The sequence below is a fragment of the Fonsecaea multimorphosa genome, assembly GCF_000836435.1.
Source record: "Fonsecaea multimorphosa CBS 102226 unplaced genomic scaffold supercont1.4, whole genome shotgun sequence".
NCBI classification, from domain to species: Eukaryota; Fungi; Ascomycota; class Eurotiomycetes; order Chaetothyriales; family Herpotrichiellaceae; genus Fonsecaea; species Fonsecaea multimorphosa.
In genome coordinates this window covers 996967-1017244 of record NW_015971638.1, presented here as the reverse complement: position 1 = coordinate 1017244, position 20278 = coordinate 996967, and the positions used below count along the sequence as shown (strand labels likewise).

Here is a 20278-nt window from a genome sequence, read left to right as displayed (position 1 = left end):
AATCTTCCACCTTGTCACTTGTAGCCCTCAACCTGACCTGCCTCTACACCTCTTGCGCCAGGGCCACCTTTTCGACAAATCCGCTTTATATCCATCTATCGAGGTATCCTGTGCGACTTGGACCACCAGTCATGCTTCAGACATCTTCTTCATCATAGAGTGTTAAATCGGCCCCTTAAGCAGCTCCAACGTGGAATCCGAAACTCCCAGAAGATCGTTGGGATGAATTATTCTGACAAAATCTGGAGTGTTACTCCTCCCTATATATACTAAGAGCAATAGCAAGGAAGAGTCCATTTGGTCCTCGCGGGTGTTGAGAAGCAGCGCATCGTCGAATAGGAGGCATGTGGACAGCCCGCAGCCCGATGGGGGTTGTAAGCGGGCTTCCATCGCGTCGTGGCCTGCAATTCCAACCTCACCGGCTTATAGTGTTCCTAACGAGTTTGTATAATACTCCTGGATGGCTGGGCTACTGTCACCCATGAGCGAAATAGTTGTCTCCAATATCCTTGTACCATGTACCCTAGAGAGTGCGGTATGTCATGTGTGTTGAGAAGAGGTATATACATGCAGGCAACTGCCCTCATAACCATGGCTTGCAGTTTTCGTGCAATGGCTCAACCATGTCCCTGACCAGCGCCTTGCGAAATTCAAAGTCATCCCAGCTAGGACTGCTGAATCCACCACCGAAGAAGCATTTGACGCACTGTGCCACTGCAAGCCGGTATTGGGGGAGCAAAGGGTTTGTCGTGTCTTCAAGCCATATGGATGCCAATCGAAGTTTGCCCCAATAGTCAGCTGGTAGGGGGTCCCCAGGGAATTGATCCTCGATTGTCTTCTCGTACCAGAGTTCAAGAAGCATGATCCCAAGCTCCAGGAGTGCCTCCTTAGGTTGCAGATGTTTTGGTGAACCGTGGGACGGGGAAAAGAACTCGCGGGAGATTAGCGGCCTGGTGAAGTCGATGTCCAATGTTGCCACGCTTTTGCCCTTTGCACCTGGTGCCTTCATAAACTGAATCGTTTCTTTCGACCAGCTCTCGTACAGCCACGGGGTTTCGTGTAGCTGCAGCAGAGAAATGGCCAGCGTCAGCGCCAGAAGCATTCGATCCCGCAATGCAATCCTTCTATAATGACCACCTTGAATCGAGAGAAACTCTCGCAGGGAACGCACGTCGAACTTTCCAGCGGAAGAGGGTGCTGGGCATTCGCGTTGGTCGCAATGCATATTCGTCTGTGAAGCAATGTACAAATGCAACGCCTTATTGGCGGTAACTGCGCCGTGCAGCGAGGTACATAAGCATACGACCTTTTGCGACGTAGCCGGAAGTACCTTGGCCTTTGGTGGAACTGAAATTATCACCTTTGGACGCGAGTTCACTGTTGTTGCCGACTGTGCCGCGGTGACTCCTGCTCCATTGACATGGGGGTCTTCAAGCATTTCCACTCTACTCTCGTGCCAAATTATGTCGTTCTGAGGCTGGTCGCACCGGAAAACAACCTCGAATACCAGCTCCTTAGTCGGCGAGTGATTTGTTTTCAAGGCGGCACGGGTAAGAGCCGGTGGGCTTCGGTCAAGCCTCAGCTTGACTTCATGGGATTTGTGGAATTTGCAGGTCCATCCATTGGCAATGGCCGAGTACAGCCTCTCAGCATTGTCCCTGGTTTTGGCAACCGCCGCTGCAAACTTCGTAGCTGTGCGCGAAATGGAGCTTTCTGTGGCGTCTCGATTTGCCGCCACTGCGGCAGACAGCCGATCGAGGATGAGAATGGACCTATCGAGCTCTTGGATGCTCTTATCAACATCCGATTTGCCCAGAGTCAGATTGAACCGTGCCCTCAGGTCCAGCCCGTTGCCTACTGAATGTCTGTTGGCTTGGATGAACACAATCAGACTCCCTGGCTGCGTCTGCAGCGCAAATTAGCTGAGCGAAGATACCATGCTGCGTCGTGGCAAGAATTACCAGTGGCCCTGCAGGCAAGAAACCCTCGATGTGGGCAACGATATTGCGCACAACCTCTTCACAAGCTACCACGGCAGACATATACAGCTCATTAGCCTCGGTGCCCAGATACGCCTCCACTCTTCCCTTAAGGTCGTCATCGCCGTGGAGTAGCTCGAACAACTGTCGTGGATCTTCTGGTATGTCGTCGACATCGACCCCAGCCCTAATGGCCAATGTTCGCACGTTCTCGGTTAACAACGTTTTCTGGAGATGCAAAGCATGGATGAGCTTCTCCACATGTTTCCTCCGCCGGAGGAAGACCGAAACGCGGCTGAGGCCGTTTTTGTACAGATCGAGCGCTGGGAGAAGCAGTGGGATCACTGCAAGGACAGTGCCAACAATCTCGAGACCCGACATTACTATCCCACTGTGAAGGTTGACCTCAAACAGCACGAGATCCTGCAGCCTGAAAACAACGACGGACGAAGAATGAAGGTCAAGCGGCCAGCCTCACTTTGTTGGTGGCGCCCTATTTATAGCGGAGGAGCTATCCTGTCCTACAATTGGTGCCCAGCCGAAGCGAGCGATAAATAAGTATCTGCCTCGTCGCCCCTCAGCCTGATGAAGACAACTTGTAAAGAGGAAGATGTGGGAGTAATCGGACAAAAACTTGCGCAACCGCCTACAGAATGTTGCGCACTCTGCACTTAATCCCTGGACAATCCGAGACAACCACAGTATCTTTGGCGACACTCTCTACGAATGCCCTACAGTTATTTGCAGATCTGGCCATCATTGCGCCCGGGGACAGCGACGCTGAGGGTATCCCGGAAGGTCTCAGCATCGAGCAACAACAAGAGCGACTACAATTGTGGGCGTCCAACCTTGGAGCTACGCATCTTGGTCACAGTTCCCTAGATTACCGTCTTCGACAGGCTGACCTTGTACGTGACGCCATTGCGGCCTTCTTAAATGACTTGTGTGGGTCACTGCTCGAGTGTGAGACTTCCTCCGCCATCTTGAGCAGCCTGTTCCTGACTTGAGTAACAGGTAGGGAATTCTTGCTCTATGGCGACCTGAGTGGCATGGACGGCGTTGACGCGTCTGCTGAGACGGGACAAATTCACAACTACCCGTACGAGGATGTTGCAGCTGCTCAAGCGATCATGCTGGAGGCCGATTATGGTTCGGAAAACCGCAGCCTCGGCGAGCAAGATTTCAGCTTGATTCTTGAGAGCATCGCTGAGACAATCAATTGTCTATACAAGGTCGCCACACGCATCAGAAACCCTGCGACTAGAACTCTGACGAAGAAGGTTCTCGACTTTGCAATACTGGATCGCGAGACTGGCGTTGATCTGACAGAAGACTATGCCTTGCTTGACCGGGAGCACTTGCGTGAGGTCTTCCGAGACTATCGATCTGCCCATGGCCAGAGGCCCCCTAAGGAGCAGGGCATTTCGCCTCAGGATCTGGACTTGGCTCGAGGAGAACCGCTGGAATTCCTTGCCCAGCGTCTTGCACAAGCGAACACTATCCGACGAAAACAGTTCGCATACTGGAGCCGACACCGAATGAAGCTCGACAAGGCGCTTGAAGCGACCGCACGAGTAGTGCGGGTTCAACAGCCGCAACAACAGCAACAAGCTTCACGAAGTATTTCCACAATCGCACGCTCGGCTTACGTAGCTGATTCCGTGGTGCCTTCTCTGCCGACCACCGCCACAACTTTGGACCCTGCCCAAATTGATCTCGAAGACGCCAAATCTGTTGCCACTGTCTCGGATTATGCAGAATCGATTCGCAGCATTTCTACCACTCGGAGAGAGGCCGCAGAAATACCAGAGCCACCTTCAAAGCTCAAGGGTCAGCGCTATTTCGAGTGCCCATATTGCTTAACATTGTGCTCCGGAGCCTATCTAGGAAGGAAGACATGGAGGTAAATTGGCCCCTGCGAGAGATGGAATGCATCAATTAACTTGTTCTAAAAAGGACCCACTTGTTGCGAGATCTACGTCCGTACGTCTGTACGTATCGAGACTGCTCGGAAGCGACGTGTCTCTTCGACACAAGACAGGAATGGGTTGCCCATGAGGATTCGTGTCACCGGCGAATCTGGCGCTGTCTTGAACACCGTGAAGCCACCTTCCCGACGGTTGCTGCATATAAGCACCACATAAGAGATATGCATGAGTCGAACGGCACAGAACTGGAGTCCACAGAACTTCTGCGAATTGGAGAGTCTGCGCCCGAGGTTGCCGATCGGCCATGTCCAATCTGCTTGGCTGATATCCCCGAAGCCAAGGATCTACAACAGCATATAGCAGCCCATCTGATACGAATTGCTCTCTTTTCTCTGCCACGCTCGACGGACGCAGACGTTGATACGGACTCGGGAACCAGCTGGTCCGAGAGAGCAAACGGACATCATTCAGACTCTTCCCAAATCACAAGCGGCGAAAGCTTGAACTCTTCAGCCCAAGCTAAGGAGGAGGGCATGAGATCACCTGAAAACAAGAACAGTGGACAGTCTACTGGCTTGTCTCAAAATGCATTGCGGGATCTGGAGGCGTTAACGTCGGATCAAGGGTCAAATGCGAAGGTGGAGCAATTTCTATCAGATCTGAATGAGCCCGAACCGGAGGATCAACCATCGGAAAACTCTCGACTATTGAACATACCTCATTCAACTCTCACCTTGCCCGAAGATCAAGAATCTTGGCAATCTCTGGCTGTAGATCTACGTCTAGTCGCAGACGAAGCTAGCCCGACGAGCCATGATATAGCACGCCTGGCAAGGGATTCAGCTGAAGATATTGACACCGGGCGCGATGGGGAAGACTCGATGCTTGCTACTGGGGAAGACTCGATGTTTATTACCGGGGAAGACTCGATGCTTATTACCGGGGAAGACTCGATGCTTGCTACCGGGGAAGACTCGATGCTTGCTACCATGGGAAAGTCGAGCGATGGATTGGATTTACTGCACGCTAAAGCATATGTCAGCTCCCCAAAACGGCTTTCCAACATCGAACCTCCTCCGGGGGCTCAACAACAGGGCATCCAAGACGCACACATACCACGCCAAGATTCAAACCAACCTCGCCTTCCCGCTCTTGGGACGCCAGGAGAGACAGACGAGGATTTTCATTGCCAGGAATGTGGAGAAGTAAGTGCTCGTCTGGGGACCACGCCTCGATCTTTGGCAGCTAACGTATGAATATCAAGGCCCTAAACGAAGGAAAAGCATTCGAACTTGGTAAGGATTTGTCGTTGCAAGAGACCCACGAATCTGGCACTGACGAATATACAGCGGGTAGGAGGTGGCACCTTGACTGCTTCAAATGTAGCAACTGCCGCAGTCTTCTCGACTCCGATCACAATCTGCTGCTGGTGAGTGATGGAGGTCTTCTCTGCGATAATTGCACGTACCACTGTACAGTGTGTGGGAATAAAATCGAGGACCTTGCCATTATCGCCGCAGACGGCAAGCAGTACTGTGCGGCATGCTTCAGGTGTCGTAACTGCAAACGCAAGATTGAAAACCTCAAGTACGCCAATACGTCGCAGGGCATCTTCTGCATGGATTGTCATGAAGGATTGATGGCTCGACGACGCGAGAAAGCGAGGGATGGACGGCGACAACGGGAACAAAAACAGGACAACGACATCAATCAGTCACCCGCGGCCCTTGACCAGCAGAATACCGCAGCAGATGATAGAAAGGACACCTCAGACTCGGTCCGACCTCGTCCGTCCTCTACATCGAGGACAGCTAGCGACCAGCAACTTCCTCCGCCATCGTCCATTGCTGGCCCTTCGACCGTGCCCGACGAGCAAGAGCCCATCGAATCTCGCGGTCCCAAAGTTGTGCAACCAAGTGGTCAACCGTCATTGCAACAAGGGCACCGGGGGCGGACAGTCCTTAGCATTGGTAGGAATGAAAGTAAGCTTATTGAAGGGTATGATCAGGAACAGGGGCCGACGCGTCAAAGCGGAAGGTCCGGAGCCGTCAAAAAGGTCCAAGATTTCTTCCGTCGACGTCGACCTCCCACCGACGGCGACCATCGATGAGTCAGCCAGTCGCGCTTTAGACATGTCGTTTCCCTTCTTCCGCAGAAGCGCGCAAGAAGATCCGACCAAAGGCTTGGTGGATAGGGTTCAACAGGATGAGTGTCGACTTTTCTTGTTCAAAGGCTTTAGCTGATGCAATGACACTGTCTCAATTGCTGCTGCCTTGACGTCGCCGATGTCGCTGGGGAACTCAGCAAGCTCATCTCAAGGATCTCGAAAGAAGCAGAAGGTAAAAAGCAAAAGAAAGGCCCTATATCTTCGATATTCCGAGGCATTTTCCCCTTTAGGCGACATAATTCCTTAACTCGCGGCAGTTATACTTCTCTTTTTAGTCTCCCCTGAAAAGCCGTCTTAGAGAGAGAGGCTTGGAGAGGAACCCATCCATCGAAAGAGGTCAACTTATTGTTCTGTGCAAAAAACAATCAACAATCAGGATTCCCACCTGGTCACCCACGGTGGTACTGACTAATCGGCATGTGGCTTAAGTACGGCTGAGCGAACGGGAAGCCCTGTTTTCCACATCCTGTGGTCGATTGCGAGAAAATATGTGCTTTTACAATATATATCCTTGAAGAAAAAAATCGAAAATAAATGAGGAGGTCTTGTATCGTTCTCCAATGATAGACTGCAGCAATATTGGAGTACATAAACGACTAGCTCGATTGAGTGATCTGTTTCCCCATTGGTGAACCCCGTCCAGTGGTGCCCTCTTGGGTGCCTCTAGCCAGAACACGCGAGGTCCTTCCCGATTCGCGTCCGACAAGACGCGTTGTTGGGTCCTTCAACAACTCCACGCGGGCAACTCGTGTCTTTTCCACTAACGCCGAACTCACCTACCAGCTGGTACCTAGGTTTCTTGGTTCTTTGTTGTTTTGTCTTCTGCGTCCTCCCTCGACGTCGTGACTTGTGTTCCCCTTTCTACTTCAGAATATTGCTTCTTTGGCTGTTCCTCTCCCACCCCTCCACGCTTGGTCTTGCGAGCCCCAGCTCCAGTAACGACAACGACAATGGACGAGCCTGAACTCCCTCCTCTCTTGCGGTCCACCCGATCAGCAGCAGCACAAGCTCGCTCTCGACTAGCTCCACCTCTGACACGAAAAAGGACTCATTCTCACGACGACGAACCCGCCGGGTCGAGCGACCCGGCTCTGTTTTCCAGCGACGAGACGGCACCGGGCGCCGAGAACTATGCGTCGGGCAAGAGGAAGAAACGTACCTTTAGGGGCTCGTGGTGGGATCGTCATCCGGCCGAGCCTGGGTCCAGGAAGGGTCTGAGGGAGAAGCGCCAATTCAGGAGGAATTTCGACTCGGGGATCTTCATGGGCAGTGAGAGCGAAGATCCTCTCTCGAGTGATTCGATCACGCTTGAGGAGGAGTTCCTGAGGGACCAGCGAGAGGACAGGAAAGACAATAATAAACCAGTGGGACCATTCACGTCCTGGCCGGAGGGAAACGATCAAATCAAGCCGAGAAGGAAACTAGTCCCCACAGCTACGGTTCTGATTCCCAAGGAGCATGAGCTGGTTTGCGAAATTGTCAAGCAGTGTCTCGACCATGGGAAAGAGGATGTGGACTTGACGTATGTCGCCCAGGTCTTACAGAGCGAAGGGGATTCGGAGTACTGACAAAAGATAGATCCATGTCGCTATCGAGTTTACCCGAGGATATCACAGCACTTCAGACACTCAGCAAACAAGACGAGCTCACTCCGGGCATGCTGCATATCGGTACTAATCTGGAACCCCAACTGCGACTCTTCCTGGGCAACAATTCTTTTACAAGAGTGCCAAGCCCGATCTTCAGCCTTCAAAACCTCCGCGTCTTGTCTCTTCGCAACAACAATCTGACATATATCCCGAGTGCAATAGGGGAACTGGTCAACCTCCAGTCTCTGAACCTTGCTGGAAATCAGTTGTCGGAGCTCCCCACAGAGATCCTCGACCTTGTCACTGAACGCAAGCTGAGAGAGCTACGGACAAACCCAAATCCTTGGCTGATGGTCGACGAAGCGACGAATGACGGATCGGCGACTGTGGTATGGGCAGGGGATCTCGCATTGCGCAAGGTGCACAGCTGCCTCCCTCCGAAAAGCTATTATTGGCCGCGGGACTACCCTCAACTCCCAACACTCACCGAATTAGTCCTTCGCCAGCTCTCGAGATATGACCCACTAGGTGACATGGACTTTGCGGCCTACATGCCCTCCAACACAGCCGAAACCGTGTTGAGCCATCTTAGACAGCTTAGAGAGAAGCCGGCACGTCGCTGCACGGCGTGCAAGAGGACAATTGTGTTGGCACGAGAAGAATGGCTGGAATATTGGAGAATCGAGTGCGAGGACCCCAATTCCTCCTCTTTGCGGACGAGTTTACTAGTACCCTTTCGAAGGCTACGGTGCTGGGATTGCTCCAAAGGCTCCAAATTGAGCAACGCGGCTTGGGATAACTAGCTAAAGAACTTTCCGAGGTCCTACGGGACCAGTCTAATCTCGTGTGCCAGACATACTGCAGTGCCTCGGCGAGCTTGTAAGGATCCTGCGTGATACAAGAGGCGAAATTGACAATTCGGCTCCTTGCCTCTCAGCACAAGTGGAGCTTGTAGATCAAGCTGCTTCTATGACGGAACTGGATCGACTGGTAGGGCCGCGCGAGTACCGAGTCTCTTGTACCTGTGTCGTCGTGGTCAGGTCACGTGGCAGGCTCTGGGACAAGGGGACTGAACCCTCAGACTGACTGAGACGGGTTGACCACCTATCCCATCTATCCACCTGTCTAATGGACTCTGATCAAAGTCTGCGCAAGACAGAACAGAGAATGGACGACCCGCGCCTATCCTTTTGCTTCCCTTCTGCGCGTTCAAGATTCCCCATCCCGAAGAACGAGCGATGCATAAAGCGTTTCTTTTGGCCGTGCTTTTGTTTTTCATTTCTGGAGGTGAAATTCTTGCCTAGGCTGGGCACACTCACCCCGCTGCGCCGGCTTGCTTGGTTGCTTGCTGACCCTCTCTCTCAAAAAAAAGACGAAGAAGAATCTTGACTGCTCCAATAGTTCTGGTCGTGAGCGATGAGAAAGACCCCAAAAGCAACCGGCGTATGTTTGTAGACCCGTTGGTGCGGGAGTTCCTTTCCGATGCTTTTGATTCTTTCGATACTCTTTCCCTTCTGTTGTAAATGATATCGCAATTGTCACTTTTGTGAGGTCTACTTTGGTAGATGGCATTGCCCGGACGTCAAAAATCTCCAGCGCTGTTTGTTAATCGCATCTTCCTTCCCCCCTTCTTTACTTACGGCGCCTTTTCTCATTTCTGCCCGTCGCCATGCCCATAAGCCTGATTCCGGAACGGGTTCTGGTCACCGTACGCGTGGTCGACCATCTTGGACTCGGCGACGATCCGCCGCTCAATCTCGGCCTTCCAGTTGTCCGTCGTGCACCGTTTGCGTTCTGCCAGGTGCTTGGCCGTGTCCCCCGGGTTGGTGCTCAGGCTCTCGCGCGATTTGGGGTCGGTGAAGTATATGTCTTCCATCATTCGAGAATTGAGCTTCTCGGCGCCAGAGGCGGCAAAATTGAGCCTGTCGGTCGTGGTGGGTGATTTGATGGGGGATCGGACGAGGGCGGCTTTGACTTTTTTGATTGGGGATAGGCGATCCTTGGGCTCGGGCATCTTCCCCCAGTCTTGTTGGTCGTGAGAGGGAGAAATGTGTTGCGAAGCAGCCGTGGGTATATATTAAGGCGTTCTCAATGGTGTAAAGGAGATGATTTAGATGGCAGTGATAGATGGTCATTCATGTCGGGTTCGTGACAAAGGTCATGTAGAATGAACTTCGTCGAAACTTGACCGCTGAGTGATCCGTCTCAGGCACAAGTCGAAGAAAATAGGTCCCCAATTTCGATGTACCTTGTGGCGGCTAGAGGGGTTGCCAAAGACGGAGCTGAAGTATGGAAGGCCTTGAAAGGACGTTTGTTGACGAATGGCGCCTGACGATATGACGGCTCTGCAGGACATAAGCGAGAGTTGTATGCCTCGTTGGTGACTGAGTGGCTCGAGATCGCCGGGACCAAGTCCTAGAGCGGAGTGACAGAAGGTGAATACGTGATAATCTCCGACAGAAAGTCTCGTAGAGATATCTACGTGACAGTGGAATGAGGTACTGCTCTGACACTCGATAAGTAGTCCACATACGTATAAGTTTTGGTGCAAATACCAGCACTCTTGTCGTTCCGCAACATCGCCATCACCTCAGCATCGAGTCTGTCGACCTCGGGTATACAAGCAATGATGCGTTGGCATAGACCTTGATGTTGTGGAACATGGCACAAGCGTGCTGGGATGACAACCCAGAGCCCAGACGCAGTCATAACATCTGCAAGAAGACCACCATCAATGGTCGAAAGTGGTATCGAAGTAGTTTATATTCGTCGACCGATGCCGGTCTATGGGTATCTCGAATCGTAACATCGTACTGTCAAGGAAAATCGTGGATCCTGAGCGTGTCGGTCACAGTTTCAACGTTCAAAAAAGCCACCATCGCTCATCTCGTCATCCTGGTCACTGTCCAGGTCCGCTGGATCGATGACACCATCGTCGTCGAGCCATGAAGGCCTCGTGATTTCCAGTTGATTCCCAGTTGAACTGCGCATTTCGGCCTCTTCCTTTCCACCAAGCGAGGCGAGCTCCTTTTGGAGCCGGTTGCCGCCGGTCAGCTTGCCTTCGCGTAGTGCTTCCAGCTTGGCCTCTCCTTCTTCCATCAGCTTCTCAACTTCATACCAAATTGGCGGCTTAGCACCTGTTGCAGATCGGACGATATTGCTAATTTCATCGATAGAGTCATTTTCGTTTTCGCCCTTCTCCTCTTGAACAAACAAGCTTATGTACTTCTCTCCTAAAGGTGCGTACTTGGTGTAATTGACGTCCACCTCGGCGACGTGTATCAGTTTCTCGAGCTCACCTTCGGAAGCAGGTTCATTGGATTGCTCGGCGTCTCTTTGTCTAAGCAATTGCTTTAGTGATCTTTCTGCCTTCTTTCGCTCCACGAAGCGGACAAAGTGATAGCGTTGTAGGTTCTTCCTAGCGCCTATTTCAAGTCGGGCTTTTTCCTGGTCAAAGAGCAAAGCGGCTAGTTCTCGCTCCTTCTCTTGCCGCACGGTGCCAGGCAAATTTGGTGCAGCCAACAACCTGCGCAGAGAGTGTATCCTTGTCGAAGGGTTCGTGGTTCGCTCGCGCTTTGTTTTCGAGACTGCAGACCGGACAGGCGGCAGCTTCGGCGAAGCACGTCGGTCGAAGGTGTCTCTGGGCTTGATGCGATCGGAGTCTTGGTTGACACGGTTCGCCTTGCGAGTTCGATCTTGTCGTGGGCGGTAGGAATCAGGTTCAGTCCGGGTTGTTCTGTAGTTTGGTCTGTAACTAGAGCCGGTCGATCGGCGGGAACGCTTGCTGGTCATGATGGACATTCAGAATTTCAAAAGATAGCATGGATACAGTCTTGAGGAAGAGACGTCGAGTCAAGAAGAGCAGCTGAAATGCCAGCAGGAAAATCATGCCTTTGTGGTGGAAAGTGAATTTCCTCCAGAAAAGTTCTGCCGTATTTCACCGCCTTGGACGATCGTGTGCCTGGAGCATCAATCAATCTAAACCTTTTTCGGACAGATGATTCGACTTCATCCGTTGCACCTTGTAGAGGCATCCCTATCATCATACAGCTCTGGCAGGCAATTCGCATTAAGATAGGACGCCATCTATAACATGGCTCTTGCGTCCTAAGGCGGATACAATGCAGAAATAGGCTTTCGAGGCGGAAGCCTACCACGTCAACGACGAGATGGAGGCCGCCATCCGCTTCTCCCAAAACTCGTTTCCAGGGAACCCACAAAGATTCTTATACGTTGATGTCGTCGGGAAATCATTCAGGCTGTGCAACATCACCAAACAGACCAAAAGGACTTTCAAATATGAGGCTATTCATACTTCGACCAAAGTTCCAGCATTTCGCGCCTTCGACTGGCATCCCCTCAACGAGGATCTGGTTGTTGTCGGTCAGGCTGGGGGCGAAGCCACTCTTTTGAACATAGCTGAGGGTCAACAGGACTCCTTATCCTTTCAAGTCAGGAGTCAGCGCCTTTGCAACGCCGTGGCTCTCAACACTCAAAACCTCTTAGCCGCAGGCCTCGACAAAGTGAGGACAGATTTTTGTCTCAACATATGGGATTTCAACCAGCGGCTCCCTGCACCAGGGTCTAAGGGTTTTTCCAAGAATTATTCGGATCCCCTCCATAAATTGGCAAGTGGGGAGCCCATCACCAGTTTGAAGTTCTTTCAGGACGACCCTACACTTTTAGTTGCGGGGGTCAAAGGTCAATTCGTCAGACTGTACGATCTGCGAGAGCCATCTATTGGCAACGGACTTCAGTTCGCTACTAGGTGTGTTCATAATCTGGCCATCGATTGGCTGGACGAGAACTACTTTGCCTCTTGCTATCCTACGAACGACCCTTCGATATGTGTTTGGGATCGGAGAATGATTAGCCGTGTCAACACCCCACAGATGGGCTTCACTGGGGGCTCTCATAATGAAAACCGCCAACCTGAGCTGTCCTTGGAGTTGAAGAGCGTCGTGGAAAGTCCAGGGACAATTTGGAGCGTGAGATTTTCCAAGGCCGAGCGAGGATGCTTGGGCGTTCTTTCCAGTACCGGGCAACTAAAAGTATACAATCTGGGAAAAGACTTTTCTTCGGAGACCTACAGGGTTGAAAATGACGGAGGTCATGATCTCTCATGGGAGACCAGCGCACCACAGGAAATCTTCCTCGATCGAGCTCAAGATATCGAGAAGCAATATGCCATCGCCTCCGCTCCAAGGGACGAGAAATCGAGGGTCGTGTCCTTCGACTTCACAACAGCCACGACAAATATGAGGCAATCGAGGATGCTGGCACTTGATGGACGAGGCCAAGTCAAGGTCACATCCCCAAGCCCTCCGCCAGGACCGTCAGCTCTCTCTTCGACTGGATATCTGTGCAAGGGCAGCCACTTCGTCGAACAAACACCCACTGCCACGATTGAACCAGGAATTCTGATCGACCAAGTTCGCCGCCGAGCTCAGCCCCGAAACGTTCTCAGGCAAACCATCAGGCAATCGCGACTAAACAGGACGATTTCTGATGCAAGACGGATGTCGAGCCTCGATGATCAGGCATGGCACGCAGATCTAGGGTACTACGAAAAGGACGTGCCATTGCCAGACCTTGTGACATTGACCTCGCTCCAGCGGTTCCGCTGCGAAGCGGGTTATCTTCTCAACCCCTCCAAGAATAAAGCCATCGTCTCGGACTCCCACTGGCTCCAATCATTCTGGGCTTGGGTGGAACGTGCTGCGAAAATAGCCAAGAATGGCAACATGGCACAAGACAATTTTGATCTCTCTTACGTAGGCGTCTATGGACTCTGGATGGAAGACATTGATCCTGAGCACCGAAAGCTCGGCCAGAGCCCTAATAAACTTGGGAAAACCATTGAGAATCTCGTGCGACGCTTGAACATACCGGGCATCAACAAAATAACGACCGAATATCCTGCCAACAGGCAGCTCTGCCTCTATTCAGCCGGCTTAGCGTGGTCCTCGGATGAACTCGACTTGATTGTCAAACGGCTAGTGACGAAAAATCAGCACACAAAGGCGGCAGCATTGGCTCTGTTTGCGATGGATCGCAAATTGGCGTACAAGGCTCTCCGCAGCAAGACCGCCAATCAGTCCCACAAAATGCTGGCCATGGCAATTGCAGGGGCATTCAAGAAAGCCCGAAACGAAGATGCTGGGGCCATAAGCCCTGATGAGTCGGATGCCCAGGACGATTGGGTCGACACTATTTCATCCCTTGCCGATGAGTTGACTGATCCCTATGCGCGAGCCATCCTGGCATATGTCAAGTCTGGGGATTGGTCGAATGTTGTTGCCGAAGAATCCCTGCCCCTCAAATACCGCGTCTGCATTGCTCTGCGACACTATGACGACTCGAAATTGACAAAGTACATCTCACAAGCGACCAAGGAAGCATTGACCACAGGAGACATTGAGGGTGTTGTTCTGACTGGCACGGCGACGCAGGCTGCTTTTGACCTGATGAACGGCTACGTTCAGCGCTTTGGCGACCTCCAGACAGCGGTCTTGGCACTTTGCTCGACTGTTCCACGATACTTGGATGACGAGGCAGTGCTTCGCAAGTTCAATGGTTGGAAAGATGCTTACAGGCACATGATAAACAGCTGGAATTTGAAGTTTGACAGAGTTCGCTTTGACATTGCCTGCCAAAACGCCGCTAGAGACGAAGCAGGGAGACCGCTCATTCCTCCAGCAAGGCAGCAAGTACGTCTCGTCTGCAGATTTTGCGCACAGAGCATCGCACATTTGGCGGGGATGAATGGCGAAAACGCTCCCGGCCACAAGGTTGTGGACACTCCTCGTCACCCGCTGACCAAGGAGAAGGCCGCGGCCATTGGGATCGTCTGCCCCAAGTGCGAACGCCATTTGCCACGTTGTGGTGTTTGCGACCTCTGGCTCGGAATTCCTGACGAATCGTATCTGCCGTGGTACGGGTCGCAACAAGCATCAAAGCATGATGCTGGCAAAGGTAATCATGATCTCAGTGCCAGCGTTGCCGGAAGTGTGCAGACTACGCTTGGACCCGACTCCACGGCCGGGTCAACCGTGAAAGGCACAACCAGCTCGCCCCGACCAAGAAACTCGGTTGCAGTGAACTCGAAGATTTCAACAAGTGATTCCTCGACAAGGACGGCCGTTCCTAGTCCCCAGACAGCGGCCGGCAAAGGCGTTGTGGACTCCATTCCCGACATCATGGTGGCTGCGCCGCCAGGTTCAGCCCCGGCTCAAGAACCTGACGACGACGAAATGAGGACGGCTGAGGCCGCACGGAAGTGGGATACCGCCATGTCTCGGTTCACCGTGATGTGTCTCAAGTGTTCCCATGGGTGTCACGCCGCACATGCGCGGATGTGGTTCGAAAAGCATCGTGTGTGTCCCGTACCTGACTGTACATGTCTGTGCAACGAGTGAGCGACTCGCTTCCACCATATATCCGACTTCTGTCTTTCATGAGATAAGGCGGCCCCTTTCTGCCCTCGGCCCAGCCCTGACTGAACGTAGACAATGAACAACAGTCTGCATAATGGTACCTACGAGAACGGGATACCTACTTCCTCGAACAGCACGGTAATCATGCAAAACTACGAGGTCAGTTGCTACAAGTTTCTTAAGCGAGCCGGCGAAGAATGGAAAATAATACGAGACTTTGTGTGGGTAGGACAACCAGGAACGGGTCAACGCCCCGAGGCGCAAGATAGATCCGTTTTCCGACGGCGTACGAGGTTCACCACACCAGGCTTCGCTCGTATCATTATCGCATAATTACCTGGAGTGGCTGGCTCGCCAGGCGTTCTGGGGTAAAACCTGCGCCCACTATGAGCACGTCGAAGTTGCGCGCCTATCATCATCATTCATCACTCCAACATGCTGAGTTAGCAGTAATCTACAGTGTAGCACGCAGAGCCTGGGTGATTGGTATTGACGAGCCCGGCACACTTCAAGGCTATTTTCAGAGATGGTAATAACAAGCGCAGTCGACACAAGTGTTGCGCAAGAAACCACCGACTCGGTTTTTGACCTTTTGACCCCCAGCCGCAAAGGCCCGCCATGTGCGCCGATGCCTCGTGGTCGTTTAGCTATCGGTGATCGCGTCAAGGGCCGAGCGTTCAACTACCTAGCTAGCTTTACTTACGAGTCGCTGATACCATTAGGGCACTCCTACTTACTGTGCTCGGTACTCTTAGGCCAGGCGTGTCTTGTAGCCCGCGCTGGATCGAACTATTCTATTCGCCTACCTTTGCATGGGGAACAGGAACCGTAGAACGTCGTATTCGCACCGGATTGGTGAATTCAACTTCCATTCTCTCTCTCCTCGTTGTTTCCCCAATGTTTCGTTCTACTGAATCCCCTTGCCTCCTCCTCTTCTTCCACCATCATCCTCATCATCAACCATAGCCACGAACATCCGACTTTATTTTCCCTCCCTCGTCTACACGGCCACTCTCGCCGTCGGATAGTTCCTCACCTCGGCATACAACCCCTCGACTCTGGTCGCTACTTCCAGGGTCTCACCTATGACGGAGACTGTTGCATATCGCGACTTTTGTAGACGAAAACCTGGTGGAAGGCACTGGCGAAGCATTCCGATTAGCGTTTCCGTTTGGATCAGATGTTACTTGAGGCGGCTAGAACTGGGAGAGCGAGACACAGATTCGGGGCTCGATTCGCTCCCTCTGCTCTGTCGAGCTTCTCCGGTACTGTCGACTCCCAAATCATGGCGTCCGTGGTTGTTCTTCCTAGGCCTGCAGTATTGACAAGAGCGTTCCTGGCTCGTATCCCCATAGGATCTCGAGCTCTTTGATCCTTCCCAGAGAGCCCCATCCTGTACTTTCGTGGATCAGTCTCAATAATCGCGCCACTGCGAGATGTTCGTCCAGGTGAGTAAAATACCTGCCAGCCAGGCACAGCGGCTGAATCGCATTGATCAAGTTTCCGCGGTGTGGGTTGGTCAGGGAGATCCCACACACTCTCCGTGCATGCCAAATGATCGAATCTTGCGAGGATCCCGGGGCCGTCTCAGTCCTTGGTTTATGGAGCTCAAGCATCAGGATGCAAGCTGTATGGTAGGATTGGTTGCTTGAGATGGCGGCGCGATGCACGAAGAGAATGTCTGGAAAGAGTTCGTCGCCGTCGCCAGGGGTCGCCTTGACGGGCTGCATCGACGGCGGCCTGTGAGAGTACCAATGCTGCAGGTCAGTCCAGAGCCGACGCCACTGGACTTCAAAGGGTCGAGTGTCGTATTGATCAGCTTGGTCCGATTCCAGCAAGCTTGTTCGTCGGTAACTTAGGTCGGTGACCTTCGCACATAGGTAAATAGCCCAGTTTCCATACATGTCTGGGCTGTTCACGCTGTGTTGCCCGAACATCTGCCGTACCATCTCTTCACGCCGGGCCAGCGGGTGTATCAGCAGTCTCGTAGGCGCCAGCCACTGGCCTATGTGAAGAACGGTGCTCTCCGAGCCGTGGGCAAGAACCGCACCGCAGACATCCATACGAGCATAACACCAGAAGACGGCTTGTAGGAGACCACCGCAGAAGCCATGGACGTTGAAGAGGCTGAGCAAAGTGGCACAGCCCTCGACGTGTCTTCTCCAATCCCAAGAGCTATCTGACATTAGCTCGAGGCAGGCTAGGATGCAAACGACGGCGACCATATTCGCGTCTCTCGCCTGCAGCCCGGCGGCTAGTAGAGCAATCGACTCTTGATAGAGTTCAAGACTGTCATAAGTCTTCTGTGCGCCTAGTTTCCTCTCCATGTGTCGAGCAGAAAATGCGAGGATCGCATAGAGCAACGCCGGCGAGCGTCGGGCTAGCAGGGGGATTTCCACCGCGAAATGCTGGGCCTCGTCGAATTTGTCCAAGCACGGCGCACTGTCCGTGATCCAATGTGTCATGTACTTTATGAGTCTCGACTTTGAGATGGACGTACGCCCAAAATCGGGCTCTTCTTGTGGATACTCTCCGACTTGGTCACTGCCTGCGTCGCTCTGGGTCGAAAGAGGTGAACATGCTCTCGTATTCAGTAGACTTGGTGCTTCGGCAAAGAGCATCGTGCGGAGTTCTTGCTGTAGCTCACGGAATCGCGTATCTGGGGACAACTCGTCAGGGCTAGCGTGCATTGAAGGCCACGAGAAGTGCCCATCATCTGTGTGCAGATAGCCATGTTGGATCGTTTCTGAAGCAGCTGGCAGCTGGAGCTGATTAACCACGACGTTGGCCATGACTCGCTAACGGCATGCGATCTTTCGCTTATTGAGAGTGAGCACCATCCATAGGCACAATAGTCATTGACAGATGAAGTGGTGTCTTTCCAGCGCTTGGTGCCTCCGAGAAGTACAGTCTTGTGAGCTTCCGTCTGCGTATAGGGTATAGTGCCTTCAGAATGCCTGAGGTCGCGCTTTCAGCCTTGCGTAGACAAGTTTGAAATCGATATGTATACAGACAATTGTTGCCAAACCAGCTGAGTAGCGAAAGACAGCCAAGATTCTTCGCGCTGGAGTGGGATGAGGGTGAGCGAGACCTTAGGGACCGTCAGCATTTATACTTCGTGATGTTCTTCCAGGGACCTCTCTGCTTGCGGGGAGTTGGACAGGTGACAGGCGACTTCTAACCTTAAGCCGGAGCGCCAGGGAGCCTTCGGCCAAGCGAAGCAGTCGCGGTAGTCCAGAACCCCGCCCTATTTCCCTCTCCAACAATTGTAGGGTATCAACTACGGAGTCCTCGGTACTCAGTTGGGTTTCTTCACCACGTCGAGGCACACGAGATTCCTTTCAGCTCTCTGTCTTTGCTCATAATCGTCGCCAATCTCTGTGGGGATCTTGAATGTCGCATTGTCATGGAGCAAACACGTATCAAGACACGAGCTCGCACGGGCTGCTTGACTTGCCGCCGTCGCCGAAGAAAATGTACAGACAGTTTCAAACTCCTACTCATTGAGACAGCGTGACCGTCAGCTTATGTCCAGAACGACGCCTACTAACGAAACTCGTGTTTTACCAGGTGACGAGTGCAAGCCTGTTTGTCGCAATTGCAAGGCCAAAAACTTTACCTGTCAATATCCTGCCTTGACCTTTATCACCACTTCGCATGAAAGGACTGAACCTCTTGATAATACTCGAAGTGGTTATAGAGCAATCAAGGTAGGCCTAGAAGCAAGATTACCTCCGTAGCCTTCAACACTGACTGCAGAACTAGTTTGTCCAGAACCCCAGTTTCAGAACTTCATCCAAAGGCGGTACGCGGCAACCCTTGCACGAAGTTCAACACGACGAGATTGGATTAGAAATCGACACAGAGACCGATGGCAGCCCTCCTAGTATCTCACAGGAAATTCCTGTCCTCTCGATGAGCCAGGTCGAGACGACATTGACGCCAAGCGAGCTGTTCACATTGTCACCGGGAGCTGCTGCAGACATCCAAGGCACGACGTCTTATGATGGAGGCATCAAACCACCAAGTGCAGACATTTCGTCTTCGTGCGCCGTGGATGTCAGCAGCACCATAGCGTCTCCCTCGTGCACGCAACAAGAATCGCCACCGACCGTTACGGCGAGCCGACTACTTCAGTCTGCTGATCCTCCGACATCTAACAAGAATCTTGAAACCCTCCTCGTATGCCACTTCCGATACATTTTGGCGCCACTTATCGATGCTGGCGACCATAAGGGTCCATTTGGTGTCTCGGCCGTACTGCTTGCTCGAGAACATCGTTCAATCATGGTGGCAATTTTGGCGGCTTCGGCTTCCCACCGTGCCATTCTCTCGCCATCGACCAAGAGTCAGGATCTTGCGCACAGTCATCATTACCGACAAGAGGCAGAAGTCAGGCTGGCAAATGAAGCCAGCTCGATTCAACTCTTAGGACGAATTCTATTGCGCCTCGATTTGTTTTTTCGACCAGGGCCGAGCCAGTGGAAGGACTGCCTCTCAAATATAAATATGGATATCAATGCTTTGGCTTCCCAAGCACCTGCTGGGCGATGCTGGGAATCGCTTTTATGGTTCTGTTTCAGAATAGGTCTGCTTTTCCCCTTTTTTGGCTCCCCAAAACCCCGCAAAGATGTGGAATGGCGAAGAGAAACGAACAGGGGCTAACTCGAGTATCGAATAGACCTCGCAGCATCTATCGTCTCCGAGAAGCCGCCCCTGATTCCGTTGGACGTTTCATCTCAGCACATTGTGCTTTCCGACACTTTATATCCTCAGCCTAGCTCCTGGCGGCAGATTTATCACTCTATCCTCCTGAAGCTGCACAAAACACTCCTTCTCGTATTTGGTGGTCCGAATGCTCCCCATTCCCCGACAGATATGGGCTATTCTTTGGCCACGGAGTCAAGAACGGCATCAAACTTTTTGTCTGGCTGGGTTGACTTGTGGCATGAATCCCAAGTCTGGTACCACGAGCTTCCTGCCTTCATGCGACCGGTGGTGGTGGTCCCAGCCACAGAAGCGAGTCACTTTGACGCAGACGAGCCGGCCTCATTCCCGGCCTATATCTATACAAATACGTTTGCATTATTGTCAAATATGGCCTATCATACCAACAGTTTGTTGCTCCTTTCACACAAACCTCGAATTCTGGAGGCATCGGCAATCCCAAAACAGGCCC

General features: G+C 52.4%; 8 protein-coding genes across 8 annotated transcripts; 4 read left to right on the top strand and 4 right to left on the bottom strand.

The window, feature by feature from the left end:
* Positions 1 to 583: 583 nt before the first annotated feature.
* On the bottom strand, positions 584 to 2360 carry Z520_03018 (uncharacterized protein; the record flags this gene model as incomplete). The annotated part of the gene is made up of 2 exons (XM_016773531.1): positions 584 to 1906; positions 1962 to 2360. The coding sequence occupies 2 exons, from the start codon at positions 2358 to 2360 to the stop codon at positions 584 to 586; spliced, it is 1722 nt and encodes a 573-aa protein (XP_016635588.1).
* Positions 2361 to 2632: 272 nt separating this feature from the next.
* Z520_03017 (uncharacterized protein) lies at positions 2633 to 6017 on the top strand (the record flags this gene model as incomplete). Its single annotated transcript, XM_016773530.1, has 4 exons — positions 2633 to 2942; positions 2994 to 3882; positions 3936 to 5112; positions 5172 to 6017. The coding sequence occupies 4 exons, from the start codon at positions 2633 to 2635 to the stop codon at positions 6015 to 6017; spliced, it is 3222 nt and encodes a 1073-aa protein (XP_016635587.1).
* A 1007-nt stretch (positions 6018 to 7024) lies between these two features.
* On the top strand, positions 7025 to 8466 carry Z520_03016 (uncharacterized protein; the record flags this gene model as incomplete). Its single annotated transcript, XM_016773529.1, has 2 exons — positions 7025 to 7596; positions 7653 to 8466. 2 exons carry the CDS (start codon positions 7025 to 7027, stop codon positions 8464 to 8466), a joined length of 1386 nt encoding a protein of 461 aa, XP_016635586.1.
* Positions 8467 to 9314: 848 nt separating this feature from the next.
* Positions 9315 to 9677, bottom strand: Z520_03015 (uncharacterized protein; the record flags this gene model as incomplete). Its single annotated transcript, XM_016773528.1, has 1 exon — positions 9315 to 9677. The coding sequence occupies one exon, from the start codon at positions 9675 to 9677 to the stop codon at positions 9315 to 9317; it is 363 nt and encodes a 120-aa protein (XP_016635585.1).
* Positions 9678 to 10519: 842 nt separating this feature from the next.
* Z520_03014 (uncharacterized protein) lies at positions 10520 to 11455 on the bottom strand (the record flags this gene model as incomplete). Its single annotated transcript, XM_016773527.1, has 1 exon — positions 10520 to 11455. One exon carries the CDS (start codon positions 11453 to 11455, stop codon positions 10520 to 10522), a length of 936 nt encoding a protein of 311 aa, XP_016635584.1.
* A 377-nt stretch (positions 11456 to 11832) lies between these two features.
* Positions 11833 to 15081, top strand: Z520_03013 (uncharacterized protein; the record flags this gene model as incomplete). The annotated part of the gene is made up of 1 exon (XM_016773526.1): positions 11833 to 15081. The coding sequence occupies one exon, from the start codon at positions 11833 to 11835 to the stop codon at positions 15079 to 15081; it is 3249 nt and encodes a 1082-aa protein (XP_016635583.1).
* A 1325-nt stretch (positions 15082 to 16406) lies between these two features.
* Positions 16407 to 17891, bottom strand: Z520_03012 (uncharacterized protein; the record flags this gene model as incomplete). The annotated part of the gene is made up of 1 exon (XM_016773525.1): positions 16407 to 17891. The coding sequence occupies one exon, from the start codon at positions 17889 to 17891 to the stop codon at positions 16407 to 16409; it is 1485 nt and encodes a 494-aa protein (XP_016635582.1).
* Positions 17892 to 18626: 735 nt separating this feature from the next.
* On the top strand, positions 18627 to 19764 carry Z520_03011 (uncharacterized protein; the record flags this gene model as incomplete). Its single annotated transcript, XM_016773524.1, has 2 exons — positions 18627 to 18809; positions 18865 to 19764. The coding sequence occupies 2 exons, from the start codon at positions 18627 to 18629 to the stop codon at positions 19762 to 19764; spliced, it is 1083 nt and encodes a 360-aa protein (XP_016635581.1).
* Between the last annotated feature and the right edge of the window lie 514 nt (positions 19765 to 20278).